Source organism: Octopus bimaculoides, chromosome 4, assembly GCF_001194135.2.
Source record: "Octopus bimaculoides isolate UCB-OBI-ISO-001 chromosome 4, ASM119413v2, whole genome shotgun sequence".
NCBI classification, from domain to species: Eukaryota; Metazoa; Mollusca; class Cephalopoda; order Octopoda; family Octopodidae; genus Octopus; species Octopus bimaculoides.
The window spans coordinates 38110905-38133539 of NC_068984.1; the positions used below are offsets into that span (position 1 = coordinate 38110905).

The 22635-nt window shown below is 33.3% G+C and overlaps 1 protein-coding gene across 3 annotated transcripts in view; it reads left to right on the forward strand.

Moving 5' to 3' along the window:
* Nucleotides 1–22635, forward strand: part of LOC106878643 (serine/threonine-protein kinase 11-interacting protein) — a 90721-nt gene that overhangs the window by 57268 nt on the left and 10818 nt on the right. For all 3 annotated transcript variants that reach the window (XM_014927947.2, XM_014927940.2, XM_014927927.2), the window contains exons 17-22: nucleotides 13763–14624; nucleotides 16979–17076; nucleotides 18155–18333; nucleotides 19464–19658; nucleotides 21182–21351; nucleotides 22374–22564. In XM_014927947.2, the coding sequence (XP_014783433.1) occupies nucleotides 13763–14624; nucleotides 16979–17076; nucleotides 18155–18333; nucleotides 19464–19658; nucleotides 21182–21351; nucleotides 22374–22553 (1684 nt within the window). In that variant the 3' untranslated portion in view covers nucleotides 22554–22564. The remainder of the gene's footprint in view (nucleotides 1–13762; nucleotides 14625–16978; nucleotides 17077–18154; nucleotides 18334–19463; nucleotides 19659–21181; nucleotides 21352–22373; nucleotides 22565–22635) is intronic.

Consider the following 22635-nt stretch of genomic DNA (forward strand, 5'->3'; position numbering starts at 1 on the left):
TATATATATATATATATGTATATATATGAATTCATTCCAAAAGTTGATGTGAAAATTACTGCATACATCTTGAAATTATGCTTTTTATAAATTACATAATGTTTATTCAAAAGTAATAGAAGAATTGGTTAACTTCTTGTTTAGTCTAATGTATAAAAAGTTAAGGCTAAATTAGAATGTTGTTTGAATGTCTGTCTGTTGAAATATCTACTTGAAATACAGATATTAAAAAAATGGATTAAAAATATTCAGACAACATGTTTGAGAGTCATATTATAGGAAGTCAAGTGTTAATGTGAGAAGAATAATGCCAAGCTTACATCTGACTGTTTTGCTGATAAGTTCATGATTAACTGGATGCCTGGCTAAGCATTGGTATAATGCTAGAATCTGCAATGTCAAAGATGTATTTGCTATATGCAATATAGTTTAGGTGTTGTTTGAAAGAGCTGGTTCCCTAGCAAGTTTGATTTAGAAAACAAAAGTTGACCATGATGATGCTAATAGAAAATAGCTAAAATTATAATAATGGAAATTAATTGAATTATTATGATACATTGCATTTGTTTATTCAAGCTTCAAAAACCACCCCCAAAACAATAACAATTCCTTTCACAAATGCTGTTATCAATGGAAAAGCTAACATATATCCATATACATGTCTATTTGAATGTTCCTTGTACAGAAGTATCTTAAATTTTTTTCTATTTTAAATCCCTGAACTAACTGCTTTTAATTAATGATTATTAGTTCATTTCCATTTTTTATTCAACAACAAAATATCAGATGTACATAAGAAAACTTTATTTACTCAGTTTATTTTATAAAAATAGGAATATATTTTTATCAAAAACAATATTTTTTATATATAAATTATATATTATATTTCAAGATATGATATGATAAATTATTTTTGTAAGTGGAGTGTTACTCAAAATATTTTTGTTACTTGTTTTGAATACTTTAACAATTCCACTAAAATTGGTAGACAAATATTTTATCTATGAATTTAGTTGAAACTGACAGACTAAATTTTTTTAATGTTTTAATGCGATTACTTGGCATTGGAAGAAAGTGTGAATTTTAACCCTTTCACTGTGAAATTAAATTTCATGGTTATTTCAGTAATAATGCTATTTTTGGTAGATATATTAACTACCAAAATTGACTTGCAGAAAAAAATTTTCTTCAAATCATTTGACCTCAATAAACTTAATGTATCTCAACAGAAATTAGTTCTGAATATCTGCTTTCTGCAGTAAAAAGATTAATTTTTGTTGTTCATAAGAGATTTTTTTAAAAATTTACAAATGAATTCTGACATCAAATTCTCTGCTTTCTAGGGTTAAAAAAATGTCAAAATCCTAGATCTTTTTACGATTTGGAGTTATTCAAAGGGTTGTTTGATACTTAATTCCAGTTTCTATTGAGTTTTAATTTTGTGGATGAGACACAAAGGTCCTACTGAACAGAACAATAGTCTGGCATTAGGTAACTTTCTCTTTGAAATATTTGCATAAACTGATACATGTACAAGTGGCCTATTCAGAGACACAACAAAATATCAACATATACCATGCTCAGAACTAGAGAAATTCTGCCATGTATTATTATTTAGAAAAATATTTGTATTACACTAAATACTAGAAAGAAAAAATAACTGCATTGTCTTGAAATTTAACTGAATCCAGTGAAACAGTGGTAAACCTGCAAGATAAAACCTATTCAATCTAGCCAATAAGGGAACCTCTATTCTATGTACAGGCAGGCTGCACTAGTTAAAAAATTCAAGGTAATTTTTCCTTAGGTATATCATTCAGAAAATCTTACGGGTTGCAGGTGAACAATGACTGCTCTATGCAGCCTCTTTAAATGCTAGGAATAGTAGTCAAATTTCCCTCATATCACAACCTACCCTATTGAGCACTAGAATCGATCTAATCAACTTAGCCCTTCGCCTGAAATTGCTGGCATTGTACCAAAATTTGAAGCCAATATTACAAAGGCTAGTGGATGGTTAAATCGGCAGAGTGTCATACAAAATGCTGGGCAAAATTTAGTTACAATTGTTTTACATTCTGAGTTCAAACCCTGCCAGAGTCAACTTTGCTTTTCATCTATACAGAGTTGATAAAGATCAGTGCTGGAGATAAGTTCAGTTACCGTTCCCCTTTTCCTACCAATGTTTGGTTGTGTTAAAGTCAGAAAGCAATATTTAATTTCATATGAAGATATGTAAATATGAAAATAAATAAAACATTTTCATATGAAAGCACATTATAATATTAAACATGTTACCTACATACAGAAAAAAAACAACATAAATCTTGTTTGATACACATCAGAGTATATATTTAATAATTTATGTAATTTTTAACTAAATTAAACTAAAAGCAATTGACCAATCATATTCTATCTACTTTGTCTTTCTCCATTGAATCTACTATGGCTAATGTCTTTTATTTTTTTATTTATTGCTTGTCCCTTGCAATTAACCTCAGCTTCCTGTTTGTATTTATTTTCCCTGTTATGAAAATACCCACTACTTTTAACCTGTTGTCAAGCTAATCTAATTCTAAACTTTGAATTAAAAGCTTTCTTCCTGCTATTTAATGCCTTGGTTTCATTTCTTTGCCTCTTTTGTATATTTCTTTCATTTCCTTATTTTATGCTTCCGATTGTTGTTATTTTTCTTCTTTCATTAATTCAATTTAACTACTGTACATTTCTATTCTTTCCATGATAACATGGCTTTCAACGTTTCTGCAAATGCATGTATTTTCATGAATTGTACTATACCCAGATTTTCCCTCCCCAATGATAATGTGAATTGCTCAACAATTTTGTGGGACTGGTATCTATTTTCAGCCAAGATGACTGCAGCATGTAGAGGTAATGTACCTTGCTTAAGACTACAATGTGATACAAAAATGGTAGGATTGTAATTAACGACCTTTTTCACTTGTAGTCTAGTAGCAACAACTAATCAGCAAATGTTCTTACCTCAACCACATTACTTTTAATGTTAGCCACTCTAGTGAACTACAGCACTTCTTACCTTAGTCACTGATCTTCATATTCAGCCTCTGCATCACTTTCCTCAATCATTCAGTTCAAAATTTACAAACAGCACCTCTTTTAAATTACCCACACAATGATTTCCATAATATGCTATAACTTCCATAACTTTAATATGTTAAAACATGGTTCAAATTGTTTTATTCCTCTCTAAAATTTAGGAAACGGTAACAGGATACAAACTTAGGAAATGTTTTGGTTATCTACTATAATAATAATCTTGTGTGTTTCTCCATCACAACATATGAATGAGAAAGGAAGGAGTGATAGATGAATAAAGAAGGAAAGAAGGAAGGAAGGAAGGGGTGGTGGCAAACTAGTAGTGGGATAATGGAAAATCTATGGTGAAAAATAATCAAACAGCCTTTCAACTCTAAGTATATGTGTGTGTATGTAAAAGGGAGGTATGTGAATGTTTGTGTGTGTGTGTGTGTGTGTGTGTGTGCAATGGAAGTGGGATGGTGAACATTCAACACTGGAAAGAAAAATCAAACAGCATTTCAACTGGGTGAGTATATGTGTGTATGCGTGCATGTGTACAAGGGAAGTATGTGAATGTTTGTGTGTGTGAACCAGTGTTCTTTCAGTAACAAACGATTGATGTCATCTCAAAAGACAACCACTAGATAACATGGACAAGTGTATTAATTTGATTTACCATCCATATTCTATCTGTGTTACAAATAATTATTACTATCACACACAGCTACACAATCATATACAAACTCATTAGAGAAAATAATTATTGCCTGAGTGTATCAAGAATATGGAACAACTGCAGTTGAAAGGTATATTATAAATACACATCTTAATTTAACAGTTTATACATGTCCCTAATTTATTTATATAAAATACTACAATTAGCCATCATATTTGACAGTATGGGGCCAGCTAGTTGATAATAATAATAATAATAATAATAATAATACTATTGCCTTTTCAACTAGTAGACTGTCACTCTAACAACTTATACAGGCATGACAGTCTATGGTTTAATACATTAGATTTGAAAGAGTCAATGACGAAACATCTATATGATCACTCAACCTGCTAGAAATATCAGCCAAATCTCCTTCAAATCATACTCAACCATTTTAAGAAAGACAGGATACATTAAAGGATGTAACCTGGATGAACTATGTTAAAAAAAAAATGGTGGAACATTTTTGATCAAAGGTTGATTTGATTTTTGACAGACCTGGGGCTAAAAGAAACCCAACTAATTTAATATTGAAATAAGACTTGGCTTGATAGACATAGATGCGTAATTGTCCAACCAAGATGTACATACATTATTTAAACATAATTAGATAGATAATTATACGAATATAGATGTATATACATTGTGTAAACATGACTAGACAGATAGTTATCCAAACACAGGTCTCCAGACTCCAATTGTCCGTTTAGGTATGATTTCTATAGCTGGATGCTCTTCCTAACATCAACCACTTCACAGAGTGTAATGAGTGCTTTTTACATGGTACCAGCGCTGGTGCTTTTTATGTAACACCATTACTGGCCTTCTTATGTAGCACCAACACTGCTTCTTTTTACATGATATCAGCATCAGTGGGGTTGTCAAGTAGCTTGCAAGACAGAGACCTCTCAGCTGAGGGAAGTGGCTGTGTGTCAGGCGAGAGGTTTAAGTATGATAGAGGAACAAAGGCAGTCAGAGTGAGGGAGAGAGAAATATACGGTGCTGGAAATGTACTGGGACCTACCCACAGGGAACAGTGATAATATAAGTAGTGCAGAGTGGATAGAGGGGGATGTTCCATTAGAGTGTGAGGGTTGAGGTTTAGAGATGAGGAAGACATGACTGTAACAAGTGATGGTGAGAGAAATTAGAATGGCTGAGAGGGAGGTGTGGTAGATATGTGAGGACATGGAGAGGCATGTAAGGGAGAGTGGAGAGAGCTGCGTGAGTGAGGTGCATGAAGGAGAGTGGAAGGGAGGGTCTGCAGCAGGTGGTCGTAGTGATGGGAAGATGAGTTGGGGGAGGGGAAGTTTTGACAGAGGACTGGTTATGTGTGTATATGTGTGAGGGGGAGGGTGTGTCTATGAATGACATGTCTGTATGTATGGATGACCACTATTTTACTCAACTTGATGTGTCTTCTCAAGCCCAGCAAATCACCAGAAGTCTTGGTTCTTCTCATCTATGTGAAACTCAACATCTGTAGACCATTTGTTACCACTTCATCCCACATCTTCTGTGTCTAGTCCTTCCACATGTTCCCTCCACAATTAGAGATCAGCACTTTCTTCTGTAGCTGTCTTCACCTATACACATCACATGACCTTACCAGCACAGTCTTCTCTTTTGCACACTATATCTGATGCTTCTTAAACCCAACTTTTTTCTTAAATCATTTACACTCCATCATACATGCACACTGACATTATCCATCCAGCAGAGAATGCTGGCTTCATTTCTTTCAAGCTTCCATATGTCTTCTGTAGTCACAGCCTATGTTTCACTGCCATGTAGCATATCTGTTTGTACACAGGCATCATACAGTCGGCTTGTAATTTTGAATAAGAAGCTCTTTGTTACCAACAAAGGTAGTAGCTCTCTGAACTTTGCCCAGCCTGTTCTTATCCTAGTAACTATACTTTCAGAGCTTCCTCCTCCACTGCTAACTTTGTCACCTTGGTAACAGAAGCTATCTACTACTCCTAAGAATCCCCTCCAGACATTTGAGGAAATCTGTTTTCTGTACATTCTTAATGTTTAATGCACTTGTAGATCTGCCACACACAAATGCTACTTTCTCTGTTAACCTTCCTGCAATACCACTGCACCTTTTATGGATCCATAGCTTGCTCTAAGTACACTGCGTATGGAATTTCTACATACACCTTTTCTATATATCAAGCAGGACCACCTCTCTGAAGGGATTAGTAATTTATCAGTTTTCCTACTTACTAGGACTTTGGTCTTTGCTAAGTTAACTCTAAGGCTCTTTGATCCCAGAACTTGCTTCCATGCCTGAAATTTTTTCTCTAGTTGATTCAGCTACGAGAACAAGGTCATCAGCAGAGAGAAGCTTCCAAGGGCTGCCTGTCTTAAATTTCTGTTATATCCTGGAGGACTATGATGAACAAGAGAAGGCTCAGAACTGATGCTTGGTGAATTCCTAGGAATTCCTGATAATAGGTATGGGAGAGTGAGATGTGTAAGGGAAGTTGTGATATCTTTAAGCCTTTCTCAAGAATATCAGTGATATAACTGAAGAGAAAGGATCCCAACAGGTGAAACCAATTATGATCCATAATCTCACTCCTGCAGAAGCATTTGAATCCTACTTCCATATCATGTGTGAGTGGTTTAAAGTTGGGTTATATTAGAATTTGGTGACTTAAGTCAATTCTAACTGGAGTAGAAAGCTGGTTGTTGATTTAAATCCAGTAAAGTATTTACTGTTATTGCCGGTGGCACGTGAAAAAACATTCGAGCGAGGCCGTTGCCAGTGCCGCTGGACTGGCTCCTGTGCAGGTGGCACGTAAAAAAACACCATTTTGAGTGTGGCTGTTGCCAGAACTGCCTGACTGGCCCTTTTGCCGGTGGCATGTAAAAGCACCCACTACACTCTTGGAGTGGTTGGTGTTAGGAAGGGCATCCAGCTGTAGAAACTCTGCCTGATCAGATTGGACTCTGGTGCAGTCATCTGGTTTGCTAGTCCTCAGTCAAATCGTCCAACCCATGCTAGCATGGAAAGCAGACGTTAAACGCTGATGATGATGATGTTAGTACCAAGCTAACCCTGAACAAGGAATTATATGATCAAAAGTATTTCAGTTTTTCTCATCTTGTTGTTTTTGTGTTGTCCTATGTGTCCTACCTTTCTTTTCTAAACAGGTAGGATGTAATCCGAGGAGACATTACTTGCTACTTCTAGTAGATTGACTGCCTAAAGTAGTGGTTTCCAACTAGGGTGTCATGAAACCCTCGAACTGTGATACTCAGCTTTTTCTCCAAGGACCCCTTTTATGTAAATGAATTTTCTCATTGACTCTAACCCTTTGAAAGTCTGTCTACTCAAACCATTTATTCACCAACAACTTTGGTCTTTGCTAAATTAACTCCGTTTCCCAGTTTCATCTCTCAGTTACAAGATGTGTCTGTGTGTGTGAAAGTGAAAGAGAAAGAAAGAGACTTAGTAATTATACAGTTGTAGTTCTTGAGAATTTTGAACACAGCCCATGCTCTCCCACCACTTAGCCATACTATATTTGTGAGTATCACATTGGGAACCTCTTCCCTTGGGTGTGATAGACAGTATCATGAGAGATGTAAGATTTCCCCCGAGGCTGCCATTTTCTCTATTGCAGTTAAACAAGAGTGTTGCATACCATAAATATAGAAATGAGAGAGATTGTGATGCAGCCAGTAAACATTAGAAACCACTGGAGTAAAGGTTTCTTCTTGTATAGAAATGAAGTAACTTTTAGAGTAAAAGACATCAGATAGTCATATTCTTTTCAAAATATGTTAGTAATAGAAAGAAGCAATTCCAGCCAGCCAGGTTACAAGATGAGAATTATTAAACATTTGCTTCGTATGTAAGTATATAGTTTTTTTTGGGGGGGAGGGATGGGAGAGTTGTTACATTTGACTCTTTATCAAGTATTTTCATCACAAATGGTTCCAAATGTTAGTAAAACAATAGCAAGAGTGACGGAAGGAAATTCTTTTAGAAATTGTTAATAATTTTGCAATATAAAAGTAGTTTTGTGTGCAGGAGTGGTTTTTACATAGGAGAGATTTTTGACTAATTTTGTAATATATCTTTAACCAAGGGAAGGTGTGTTCATTTGTTGTTTTTTTTTATCAAGTGTTTATTTCCTTTATACATTTGATGATTTTAAAAGGGGGCTGGTGTTTATTTGTGTGCATAAATGCAGGAACAAAATTTGCTTTGTGGAGTGCGAACCCAGGTCCAATCCAAGATGTCCAGTGTTTTCATTGCCCCACCACCATAAAATAAAAAAATTTAGGGAGTTTACTTGCACTCCCCAGGTCCTGGGCTGATGTTTGTGTGTGTTGGGGGTGGGGGGTAAGAATATTCTCCAAAATTAGGCTGAGCTGTTTGCTATTAAATCTCAAAAGTTGTGAGACTTTTCTATTGTATGAATGAGAATCTTTGTGGCAACTAAACTGAAAAATAAACCAGTGAAGAATTCTACATTATTATCCAACCTGCTAAAAAAAAACAACCAAATCTTAAATTATATCCTACTTTTTTAAAAAAAATAAGGACCTGCAAAAAGACTGGATGATCTCAACTAAATCATCTTTGACCAAATGTCTACTTGAACAGGTTTGACTTTCGACCAAACACCAAAATTCCTATGAAATATCCATTATTTGTACATAAGTTTAATTTTTGCTCCAATCAAAATCCATTTAAAGCATTCTTTTATTTATTCTTTATTCTTTTACTTGTTTTAGTCATTTGACTGCAGCCATGCTGAAGCACCGCCTTTAGTCAAACAAATCAACTGCAGGACTTATTCTTTGTAAGCCTAGTACTTATTCTATCGGTCTCTTTTGCCGAACTGCTAAGTCACGGGGACCTAAAGTCAAGCAATAGTGGCGGGGATAAACACAGAAACGCACACACACACACACACACACACACATATATATATACAATGGACTTCTTTCTGTTTCCATCTGTTAAATCCACTCACAAGGTTTTGGTCAGCCCGAGGCTATAGTAGAAGACACTTGCTCTAGGTGCCATGCAGTGGGACTGAACCCAGAACCATGTGGTTGAGAAGCAAGCTTCTTACCACACAACCACTCCTGTGCCTATGAGAACTTTTTGTGCAAAATTCATGTACTGTGTCAAGAATAAATCTGCGGGCAAGTTATCGATTATGATTAAATTCATACACAAGACATAAGTGAATATAGAAGCCCCAAGTTGGAATCCAAGTTCTGTGCCTAGTAAAAACTTAAAACATATCTGTGCATCTAAGCATTTTCTTAACTTTGTTTCAAATAAAGAAGACTAAATGAACTAAATTAATTTTATTGTGACTTCTAGTGCAGAAGTAAATTAAATTCCATATAGTAGCTTAAAAAAAGAATATTTCTAATCTATGAAGATGTTGATTAGATAATATGGTTGCCCTACTTATTTGCTTAATTACATCAGATTTTTTTTTAGGAGTCTAGGTTAGATTAACTTCAAAGATTCTGTTCCAGCTGTCTCATCTTACATCACATTGTGGAGAGGTAGAAGAAAAGAAATTTGGTTGGTCTTTTTACAGCAACTTATAATTGCAGCAGTCTGTAATTTGAAACAAAGCAATGCATAGCATTCCTGTTGGCAGTTAACTGTAGATGTTAGTTAATTATTGGAGAGATAGAGTGGAGTAAGTGAAGAAGTAGAAGCTATTGAGTGTTTTAATTATGGTGTATGTTTATATAAAAAGCAGTTGTTTGGTGTAGTTTTATCAACATCCAATACAAGTTAGAGCAAGCAAACGTATGAAATCAGATCAGCCACTAGTTTAAAAAAATTTTTTTTTATTCTTTTCATGAATATTGTTAATTTCTCTTAAGTTTTTGTATTGAAGACTAAAGAGGGAGGCACAATCCCAAGTATGGGAACACACACAATACACTTGTCTATTCTTTTCTTGATGATCTTGTGTTACTCTTCCTATAAACAATACTAAAGCTTTCTTAGTATCTCTTTCTTGGAAACAATGTATTCTTCAAGAATCTATTCTAGCTTCAATTTCACTGCTCCAATTGCAAACCTGCAATAATAGAAATATAATATTCAATACAAAACGTCACCTATATATTCTTATCACTTAAGATATTGCTGAAAAAAATGGGTATATTTCATCATTTTTAGATTTGCTTATGAGAACACAATGTTGATAATAGGAGTGCAAATTTTTATGCAAGGAAGCTTTTAGCATCAAATTTGTGTTCTTTCTTTGAATATAAAGCACAATTTAAAGCTTCTCTTCATTGTATCAATAAAGTATGATTGTTGACATGTCAAAATTACATTGTTTGCTCATATTTCTTGATCAAGTCTTTGAAAAACAACTACAGTAATATATTTATTCTCATGTATACTTCTACAACTCATTATCATAAAACAAATTAAATTTTGATTTAGAAAAAATAACTGAATTTTACTATTTGTTTTTGTAGTATTATTTTGAAATTATATAAACAAGAAAAAATTGTAATTCAACTCCTGTTGTGTGCAAAGCTGATTTGTTCTAGAACAGTGGTTTTTAATTTGGTTGATATTGCCTGCTTAGGCATTGTATGCTTATAAGAGGGCAGCAAATGTTAAGGGGTAAGGTGGGTTTAGAGGGATCATGATTTTTCTTAAAATATTTTCAAAGAAATCTTTGTTGGGATCAAACTATGAATCGGCCATTGTGTTTTCAGTGAGCAGAAAATATGATGGATGATCTGTCAAGATCAATATAATTTATAATTTTATTGTATAAGTTCTCATCTTCTTTCATAATTTCTATAAAATTTAACATAGAAAGCATTAATCCACAGAATTTTCTAAAAGTGTCTGTCATAGTAAAAGAAAATATGGATAATGAAAGAACAAAAAAAAAAGTCACTGAACAAAAATTAGCTTCTTTTTAATTGAAATAACCATTTTTTTTTCTCTCAAAATACATGAAGGGAACATTTGTAAAATAGTAGTGTCTGTGAAAGCAGGTGCTGAGCTACAAAAGGTTGAGGTGTTCTGACATACACACTATTGCAGCTATTCCCTGTATTCTAAGAATGTCGAAGAGTAGTTGTTTCACCTTCATATGGCTCTGAGCACAATTGCCATGTGTGATTTTGTGGATAGATCATACAGATTTTCAATGAGCAACTTTCAATCTCTTACAAACCACAATTCTATTAGATATCTGTGATCTGTTTGTATAATTTTAAATAAGAATCTCTTTCTTATAGCAAAATGTTTAATTAGCTGTTAATATACTAAATACCAAAAATATAAAATAAAATACAAAATAAATAGAAAGCAGCATTAACTCATTCTGACAAAGAAAGCAACATGCTGTTAGCTTGTCAGAGAAAATGCTTACTGGTATTTTTTCTGAATCTTTACATTCTGAGTTTAAATCCTACTGAGGTCAACTTTACCTTTCATTTTGGGATCAATGAAATAAATCCCAGTTTAGCATTGGGGTCAATGTAATTGATTTATCCCCTCCCACTGAAATTGCTGACCAAAATTTGAAATCATTCATTCATTCTAACAACAATGGACCAAGCTGCTCTTTTTTTTTTCTTTTTTAAAAAATTTTTTTTTAGGGATGGGTACAATCAACTAATTTAACTTCAGCATCTCAGCATATGAATAGTAGTTTTTCTTGGGAAGATGTAAAGTAGTGTTGATGGACTTTGAGCTTAGATTCAAGACAGACAAGACTTAATATTGCAAACTATTTAGTCTGTTTATTCTAATTCACCACACTTGTAAAGAAGCAAAACAATAGCTATTTATTTATAGGAGTGGCTAAAGAGCCAAATGTAAATTCTGTCAGTAAATTTCTATTGTGTTAAGGCTCAGAGAGGCTGGAAGATAGAATCAATGTAGAGAATATAGTAATTATGTTCCTTTGATATATTTATTCTCATGTATACATACACATATTGAAGCATGCAACACATATATAATTATCTGGTTATTTGATAGACTATAGCTTGTTTTGTCTCAAGCTCTCACATACATATGTGATCCTGTCAACCCATCTAACTCATGCAGCCTATAACACTGATATTAAATGATCATGATGATAACATGCATACACACAGACATCTCAAAAGTAAATGAATTCTGCTCATTAGTATGATGCCCAAAAGAATTAACTCATTAAAAACTACACAAGGCATGGCTACTAAATACCAGGTTAACTATTTAAATCAGTGGTTCTCAACTGGGGTCCATATAAAATTTTTCTGGGGTTCATGCAACAAAGTAGTAAACTGGGGATCCACAATAATATTTTAAGGGCCCCAGAAAAAAATTTTGCTTTAGATGTTTGTATTGGTATTTATTGCAAGAAACAGCTAGGTTTCTTTCTCTGACATTTTACATTGTTCAACCGACACAAGTTAATGTGTGAAAAACAAAATAGGAATTTTGAAAGAAGTATCTATAAAACTCGATTTTAAACACTGAATGGCTATGGGGATCCACCAGAATAAAATAGTAATCAAAGGGGTCCATAGGTAAAAGTTGGTTGAGAACCCCTGAATTAAATTATTTTGTTTCTAGAAATAAAGCTTTCAAAAACGATGATGCCTATTTATTTGAGATGCCTGTATATATTACTTATGTGTGTGTGTATCTAAATAGATGGATTTGTATCACTGCTTTACCCCCCCACCCCACCCACGCTTGTTTGGTAATAGCAGAAAAAAACCATCATCATCATCGTCACCACAGTAACTACAATGGGCAATGCAATCCTTGATATACAAGGATGGTTACAACTGGAATGCCTTTGATCAAAAACAACAGAGAATGTGATAAAAGTTGTTGAAGTTTTCCTTATGTATTAAATTGTTAATGTGCATGTGTAGTCAAGATGTCAACACTACTACTATTAACATTACCATTACCACAAATTCCACTACCACTACTAGTACTGTTGCTGCTACTATCAATACTATTACATGACTAATGCTATCACTATTACAGCCAATACTATCACAACTACAGTCCTCATCACTTCTACTACTATCACTTCTATTGACACTACCAACACTACAACAACCACTATCACCACTACCTCCTAGTATGACTCACCTCTATAACAACCATCACTACTATGGTTATTAAGACCATACCACTGCTACAACCACTACTTCTATCCTCACTGTAACTACTACCATCACCACTATATCAATGCCGATGACAATCCCACTACCAGAATGGTGGCCACAACATTATCAGATAGCATGAAGGGGTGTGTAATAGTAGTATTGCTGGTAGTACTAGTAGTGGTGGTAGTAGTGTTAGTGAAGGAGGACTTAGGTTTGTTTAACATCCTCTAGTTCTCACTTTCTCTTTTCATTATTCTCCCACACTATCTTTTCCTCTTGTATTTATACACACACCACACATGTGCATGCAGATGGGAATAAATACAGATTGCTTGATTTTACATGTCACGAACTCTCACTTTCTATCTCCTCTTTTCTCTTCATACTTGTTATTTTTTCATCCTCACTCCCTTTTCATCTCTTTATCTCTCTTTCTAACTTTGTTCATGCCTCTGTCTTCCTTTCCTGGCTTTGACATACACTAGGAAAATAATGCAACTGTGTAATATAGCCTTTGGGTGGGCAATGGCTAATAAAATAAGTACCAAACTTTAAAAAAGTGGTGTTCTAGCATGGCCATAGTCCAGTGACTGAAACAAGAAAGAGAAAAAAAATAAAGAAAATGTTTTAGAGAAGAAAAACTAAATTACTTGCTGGCATACAAGGAAATAGTGTTTGGATGACAAAAATTTTATTTGGTTATTCTTGGAAGTAAAATTAATATTTGCAGAAAAATAAAATGGTAAAAGATATGCATTCTTTATATTAATGTTAATTGCAAGAAAGAAAAAAAGTATATTTTAATTCTATTTTTTTTTATATTTTTCCCATCAGAGATAAATCTCCATCTTCTGGTTCTTCCACCCCAGTGAACAGAGATTCACCCGTCTTCAAACGTAAGTTTGGCATGAGGAAACGATCTTATTCAAAATCTACAAGGAATTCATTTTATATTGGAGATTCAGATGTATCTCATTCTTCTGAAAGCTTAAGTAGTCATCAGAATAAAGACGAGATATTAGATAAAGCACGACCAGCAAGTTTTCATCTTGAAGATTCTGAAAAATGGTTGGAAGGACATGTTCGATCTCTCTCTTTCCAGAAAGAGAACTCTAAGAAAAATTCAGATTATCTTACTAACAAAAGAATTAATGACAATTCTACATTGCTACAGGTTAGAGAAAAGCTAAAGGAGCACAATTCCTCGCCTGCTATTTGTGTACAGCAAAGAATTCATGACAACAGTTCAAGTTTAAGTGCTACACCTCCAGACTCTTTTCTTACAAGTAATGTTTGTCACAGTATGATATCAAGTGTTTACAAGCAGACACTTCCATCTGTCACTACTGTAGAGGGGAATAATTTGCGGATCTATGTTGAAGATGTTGATGCTCAGAACATGCAAGTGGAAACTGAAGATGAAAACAGTTCTAGAACTGACCGTGAAAGTTCCTTCCAGTCTATTGAAGAATTGGAAACAGGGAGTCGGCCAGCTCATGATCCTCAAGCTGAAATCATCTCATTGTCAGATTCCACAGACACCAACTCAGACATCACTGCTCTTAGTGAACCTGTAGATTCTGACATTAGAAAAGAAAATAGTGACACTCCATGCACTTGTTTGGATCACCAGATTCAATTGTTTCTTGTTATGAAACATTTACAACATGCTGAACGGATTAGTTCAAGTATCCAGGTAAGAAAGATCACTATTATTTCTTCTTAGCATACAACATATAGATTAGAAGAAATGCTAGATTTTAGAGTTCTACTAGTCTCAAAGTGTTTGCATGTATAAACAGTTACCTGTAGATAAGTATGAACACTGATTAATGTATAAACAGTCACTGTATGAACACTGATTACATAAAAGTAATGTGTGAAAGTGTTTTGGCAAATTTTCTTTGAAGTTGATAAAAGAAGTACCAATTGATCACTGGAGTTGATAAAATCAACTTACTCCTGACCCCCAAATTGCTGGCCTTGTGCCTATGATAGAAAGGATTATTATTTTGATTTGTCTCAGGTTCAGTGTTATTCTTGGTAGGGATTATGTGGTTAGCAGGTTACTACTTGTAACCTTAGGTATTCACAAGTTTTCAGCAGTCTTTCAAGTGCTTTGGACCATCCTGATAATCTTTGCTATCCCAAAGAGACAAACTTTCTGTAAGAGCTCTACTAGGCATTCTATTTCAATCTCCCTCAGCCATTTGTCTATATCTTGGCTTACTGATCCTAGTGCAACAATTATTATAGGCATGATCTTTACTGTTTACATGCTCCAAATTCTGCCTATTTCAAATTTTTGGGGATTGTATATTTTTTTGTCTTCCTTCCTCTTTCCTTATGATCCTGGAATCAAAAGGGCATGATGGGTACTTTTTTTCCCATTTCATTCTTTTTCTTTTGCACTTTTAACTGCAATTTTGGTCATGATTAATAGCTTGATGGCAACCTGCTAGAGCTTGATCAGATGCTCCTTGGCTGTTGTATGCGGCACCTTTACTGTTAACATCACCAGTCCCATTGGCGCAGTTGTGGTTATTATTTAATTTCGACATCACTCATTTAAAGGTAGCATTTGTAAGGTTGTGCAATCACCAGTAATTTCATCACGACACCATCACTAGGTGGGTTGCTAGCCAAGGCATTGATAATCCACACCTGCCCTTGTGTACACTGTTTTTGGTGCCATTTTTATTCAATCCATTGTATTTGACATTTTTATTATTATTATTAAGGTGGTGGGCTGGCAGAACTGTTAGTACACTGGACAAAATGCTTAGTGGCGTTTCTTAGAGCTCTTTACATTCTTAGTTCAAATTCTGCCAAAGTTGACTTTACTTTTGATCCTTTTGGTGTTAGTAAAATAAGTACTGGGTCAGTGTAATTGATTAATCCCTCCCTCTAAAGTTGCTGGTTTTGTGCCAGAATTTGAAACAATTATCATTGTTATTATTAAGGTGACAAGCTGGCAGAATCATTTGCACAACAGACAAAATGCTTCTATTCAGATATACTTAAATCACCGTTATCTAAATAATTAGCTAAAATATATTAATATCCTTTTTTGATACATTTCCTGACTTTGTATACAAAGTGAATATTTTTCTTAACCCTAAAGCTCTGCAAATAATAAAAAAAAGTATGATTATTGAGTTCTGATGTTCACATCCCTGATAATGCATTTTTTTCTGTGTTGGCTGATGGAAAATGAGTAAGTTGAAAAAGTTGCAGAACTACCTCATTAGTATTTATTTAGTACATTTCCAGTATAGCCATATTGTATGATTTTTCAACTAGATGCTCTTTTTTTTCTTAGGTCAATGTAATCTCCCAAATTTTGAGTTTTCTTTAACTTTGATTACTACTAACTTTTACTTTTTTTTTGTTAAGTTTTTCACTCCTTATGGATTGTAGGCTATTAATGACTTTTCTCAACTGTTCTAGGCTCTGGACTGTATTTTCAGGGTCACTTCCTTAATATAGGGGGCTCCATATGTTTCTTTGAGGAAAGGGCTTCCTCTCCCAATTCTTGTTGGTTTTGGATTGTCATCAAAGCTTATGTGACTTTGATTTTTTCTAGGTCCTTGTTTGTCCTATGCAAACCCATTATCACCTCAGGAAAGAAGTGATATTAGTTTAGCCTCTAACCTGTAACCTATCCAGCACATGAGGTCTTACTAGGAGCTTGTATCCTGCTAGCATAGTGCTCAGGGTCATTGAGGTACACAAGCTACCACACCCTAACAAAGAGTGGACCTTGTGGTGGTCTACTTACTCCTCCCAATTATTCTGATCAGCTTTTCTCACATTACATGTCCACATCTTACTTTCCATTCTGCTAGGCTGATGTTTTTAATTTTCTCCCATTTCTTTTATTTTCTGAGTTAAAAAACTTTATGTAAAATATAATTGAAATAACAGGTGTGTTCTTAATTTATTTGAAACTGGTGTGAATTTTGGAAATTTGAATTTTTGTTTTGTACTTAAAATGAGTGCTTGCTGTTTTTCAAAGACATCTGTATTTTTAATTCCATTTATTTTCAGTGTCAAATTGTCCAGCACATCATTGGAGAATATAGAGGTTTACTAGTTTTGTCCACTATGAATATTTTTATTTTTCGGCTTCATGGAGCTAATCCTAGGTAAGAAATTCTGTAAATGAATAACTATAAAATAAATAAATGAACAAATATTAAAAAAAGAACCCAGTTAAAATCACAATTAATTTCTAGTTTATATTTTAATTTGATAAATGCTTGAGACTCATCAATCATTGGCTCATACCCTATTGCTGACATTATATTATATATTTAAGAAAATACTTAAGAAGTTGATTGACAGAATCATTAGGATGTTGATCTAAATACCTACACTATTTAACCTCTTTATTTTCCAAAGTCAGTTTTACCATTCATCCTTCCATGTCTGAAAAAGTATGTCAAGTACTGGGGTCATTGTAATGAAATGTCCTAGATGTGAATGAAATTACAATTGACAAAGACTTAACTTTATTGGCTTTACTTTTTCCTAGCAGAAGATTAAACATCTGACCTGGGAAATAATACCATGCTTGATGGTATATATGGTGCGCTTTTTTTTTAAAAATGTCTCAAAAAAAATCACCCTGTGTCCTATATGCAAAGTTGGGCCTATGTTACATGTTTTAAGGCACTAAAACTTTCTTGAATATGTACTGCTGAAATTGAGATATGTTTAATATGCCTGTGCATCTTTTATGCTATCAAATACCGTTATTCTGATGGAAAATTATTTGCCTTTCGTCTAAATAATGTTACAGAAACTGGAAAGAAATTCATATAATTGACAAAAAGATGAACTTGAAACTTGATTAATAAAACATCATCCAAAGTTCAGATTTTAGGGCATGAATACCATTTTAAATAATTGAGCCAGATGATGTTAGAAATAAATAAACATTACATTAAATAAAAACAAACTATAAATTAGTAGCTTCATAATGTTGTATAAGAAAGGATTATCATGAATACACCAATGTAGAATATTTGGTAATTAATCAAGTAATGTCTTATAGCATAACTAATACTTTGATAAGTGTTTTTCTGGCAGGAGTTTTGCATTTCAGTTAGAAGCAAATAAGATGAAATTATTTCAATGATTATTATCCCCATTGTTATATTGATTTTCTAATCTGTCTACAATGTTAGAATTATATTTTAATATTTATCATTTTTCATTTAGTGAGAATCCAGAAAAGTTTGTTAAGTTACATTCCAAACATCCAATCACAGATTTGAAGTACTTAGACATTGGTTTGGGCCACCAAAGTTTACGGTTTGAATTTGATGAAGATTGTGCTAGCTATTCCTTTCTTATTAGAGATGAATATATCTGCCGGAATTTCATTAATGTTCTTCTCGGTAAGAAGTCACAATTTTACTTTTTTTTTATAGTTTTTTAAAATGATTATAAGTTATTTATGTCACATATAGGTCTTATAAAATTAAATAGCAGATATCACAAATAATTTCAACTTGAATATTCATAATTAGAATAATTGCTAATTGTTGTAATTCATAATTAATAACTGTTCTTGAATGGTTGATGAGCCCTATTGACCTTAGGGCTGTACAGAATGGGTTTCATATGACTTTACATCTATATGATGGCACTCAACATTATTTTGAGTGCAGACATAAACCAGACATTTTTAGAAGAGGAAAGAAACAAAGTTGTGGTAGTTCTGACTTTCATAGAAGTCCTAACAACATAAACAAAGTAAAATGACTCCATGGTAGTCAAAAAGTGATTTGAATACTCAGCCTATAAGGAAGATTCCTCTACTTTATTGCACTTGTCTCAACGTTTGTGTATATATTTACCTAGTTCAATACCTCAAAGGCATGCTTTTCCCAATATATTAATACTCAGTCCTGAATAGGTAAATACTAAAAATTTAATGACACTTAAATACATCAACCTAAGTTGTTTGAATGCATTCACATCTTTGAAGGTGATGTAGGTAGTTGAGTTCTTAATGTATTAGCAATCGAATGCTTGAAGTTTCATATATTGTACCCATGAAATATGTATTTAACTCATAACTCATCTCATCTAGTTGTAAATTGGTAACAGAAAACACTGTGCTATACTACAAACAGTACAGAGTGTTGTGTAATTATTTTCTATCTTTGTTAGCTTGCCATGCTGAGATCAATTACTTTTATTAGCCTGGGGAAAGCAACAAGAAACTATTTCAACATATCATTTATTGAATCTCTAAATGATAAAAATAGTCATTGGCAATCCAGGATCCCTGTCAGTTTAGGAACTTTTACCAGATCTTTTATTGTTATGCATACTATCTTACCAGCCTATAAGTGAAACATTATTGTAGTAAAACTAAATTATTTACTCATTAAAAATAAAATTGTCTTTAGAAAAATATTTTATTGAATTTCAAATCCTGTTTCAAATTGCAATGCATTTCTTTCTTTTTGTTGTTGTTGTTGTTTAAATTTTACACTGGTTTTGTTTTGAAATCTCTTAGATTTAACAAAACGACTCAGCAATATGGGCCATATGAAGCCTGTACAGGTTTGCTTGTACCATCATGAAACCACTAAGAATCTAAGTCGCCTGCTAAAGAAAAATGACGCCAGTGAAAACAAAGGGGTTGATGTGGATCATCCTGAGAAAAGTATTTCGGTTTATGTCTTAACAACACAACTAAAAGATGAGAAAGGTTATTATTTGTACATTCTTTTTAAATTATTGGGTTGCCACATAAATTCATTCTTTTTTTTTTATTTTTATTTTAATCTTTTCCGATGTTATTTGAATTAACAAGGAAGCCATTTTTATCATAGTGTTTTATGTTTTTTTTTTTTTTTGTAGATCTATTCTTTGTCTACAACTTTTGTTTATTGCTTTTGAAATTTGAATAAATTATACCTTTTTTTTTAGACATATGATGATAGAGTGCCAAATAGAGAAAAAAAAAACAAATTTATCTGACAACCCAATATTCTTCTTTGACAAAATCAAGCTTTTGATTTCTTTCTTTGAAATAAGGATATCTACTTAATAATATCAAATATTTTATTCAGTTAGTGTATTTGCCACAGTTACACTGTGGTAATTTTTCAGCATTTTCTGATAACTTCATTTTTTTCTATTTAATGAGGACTAAAATAGTACTTTAGTCCTAACCTTTAAAGTCTATCTCAATCCTATGAAATCATGAAGCCAGAGCTTATCCAGATAGATAAAGCATCTAAGTTGAGAGTACAAATTTCTTCCCTGAATGGGATACCAGTCCAGGTATCATTTGTACTTATTTTCAGCTGAGTGTATGAGAACAATGTGAAATGAAGTACTTTGCTGAAGGACACAATGCATCACTTGGTTTGAGATTTGAACTTGTGGCCTAGTGATTGCAAACCCGAGCTCCTAACCATTAAGCCATGTGTCTTCACTCAAAGACCATTAACTCATTACAAATTTCACAAACACAAAATAAGATGATAATATAATACAAATAATTGTTTTTTCTTTTTCAAATTTATTGTTTTATATTTATTTTCTTATATCACATTTTGAGTACAATTGCATCATTGGTCAAGTAGCACCCCTACCTATTATGCTTCAATCTTTCTCTCTATATGGATTTATTCTTATCTGCGTTCTGAACTCTAAGCTTTCCCTTCAGGACCAGACAAACCTGGTCAGCTATTGAACCTCCACAAAACCCAAGTACAACCCACATTAGAATATTGTCCACACATCTCATTCAAGTGCAGTGTTCAAAAATATCCTGTATCACATCCAAAAGGCCATTCAACTTACAAGCATGAAACAACAGCGAGCTCACAGATATATTTCTTCCCTGTTTCTTTTCACCACCACTACTATGATATCTGCTACTCTGTAATAAAGTTGTGTGGCATCTTCACACAAACTCTCACCTCTCATTTTCTTGTCATTCCAATGGTATCTCACTTTCTAGACCACATGCTATTATACTGCTGCTGAATCACTTATCTCAAGAGCTATAAACCTGTAGCATTCTTTCTAATCACCATTTTCCTTATGGCTATCAACACTCACAAGAAGTTGAAAGTCACATCATCTGTATCAATCTTATCTGTAAAGTTTTACAAGTTTTACACTTCTACTTCTAACTAATTAATATAAAACAACAACAAAAAAAAACAAAACAAGAGTTTAAATCAATGATGCTAAAAATTACTTTGTTTTGTTATTCAGGTGAACAGAAGTTACCAGTTTCAGTAGCCCTCATTGGACCTTTGTTATACCTTATAGTAGAAGATCACCAATGGCCGATGCCTCGATTGCAACCAAGAATGCCACCTGAAAGTATCTGTCCACAATTTGTTATTCATGATAAGCAGATCATTCTTGATATCACCAGTTTGGTAAGATGAACATTTTCTTTCTCTGAGATTTATCTTATTTAAATTCTTTATTCTGAATTTAACAAATTTCTCACATCTCATTTCTGATCAAAACACTTCATAAGCAAAAAAAAAAAATACTATTTTTTAAAACAAAGTGGTATATTGTATTTTGTTATATGTAATCTCTTTAACTGTACAAAGACACAATCACTGCTCATATCCAGAAAACAATCTTGTACCTCACCCTTTCTTGAATAGTATACTTTTAAAAGTTGCTGCAAATGCTACAAAGTCAACATCTTCAGTGACCTTTACTGACTGTAACATAGCTAGAACTGCTTCCCAAAAATTTGCTTTTCTCTTCTGAACCAGGCATAGACTTTAGTCTTACATTAACTATATTGATACTGCATGCAAAGTTTACATTTTAAATGAAAGGAAATGTGTAGATAGAGAGAATAAAATGAAAGTTGCCATTGGAACTCGAACTCACACCAACTCATTATTTCATTTATAACAACCATTACTATATTGTATCTTCAACAGAATCCAGCTCACAAATTTGTATTTTTATACCAAATTGTAGAATTTTAAAAAATTGTTGCACATTCCCACTTTGTGTCTTATCTGTGTGTTTTAACTTTAATTTAAGAACATCTCAAAAATTTTCCATACTGTATATACAAAAGTGGTACATATAATATACACTTGCATATGTATGTGTATGTTGCCTTGTCTTAACATCATGTGGTGATTTAAATGAGTGTCACTGTCATACAAACAGTGTTGTTTATTTCCAGTCTTCTGTGTAAACATGTCCAGCCATGGTAAAATATTACCTTTCTTAGAAGCAGTTGAGGGTTGGTGACAGGAACAGTATCTAACTATAAAATATCTACCTGAATGAGTTCCATCTGACCTATGCAAACAAGTATAAGTGATCATTAAAATGATGATTATAAACATTTCAAATTCTGAAATGCATCTATGGTATTAGTAATTTATTTAATTTTTTTTTCTGTTTTTTTAAATCTATTTAGAAACTCTGGAAGAATAATGATAAACGGCTTCGGTTGAATTTCCTAAATGAGATCTCAGGTTGTGAGTTCCATTGGGACTTTTTGTTTGAAACAAATCGAGGTGTTAACCAGCTTATGCAGGCTGTACGTGCTCCCTGGGAATCAGAATTTGGAGTGAATCTTGAAATCATTGTGCTGTGAGGAATTTGAAGGTAATATAAATATAATTGTATTCTAGTAAGATGATGAGTCTTGGGCAAAATATTAAACTGCATGTACTTGT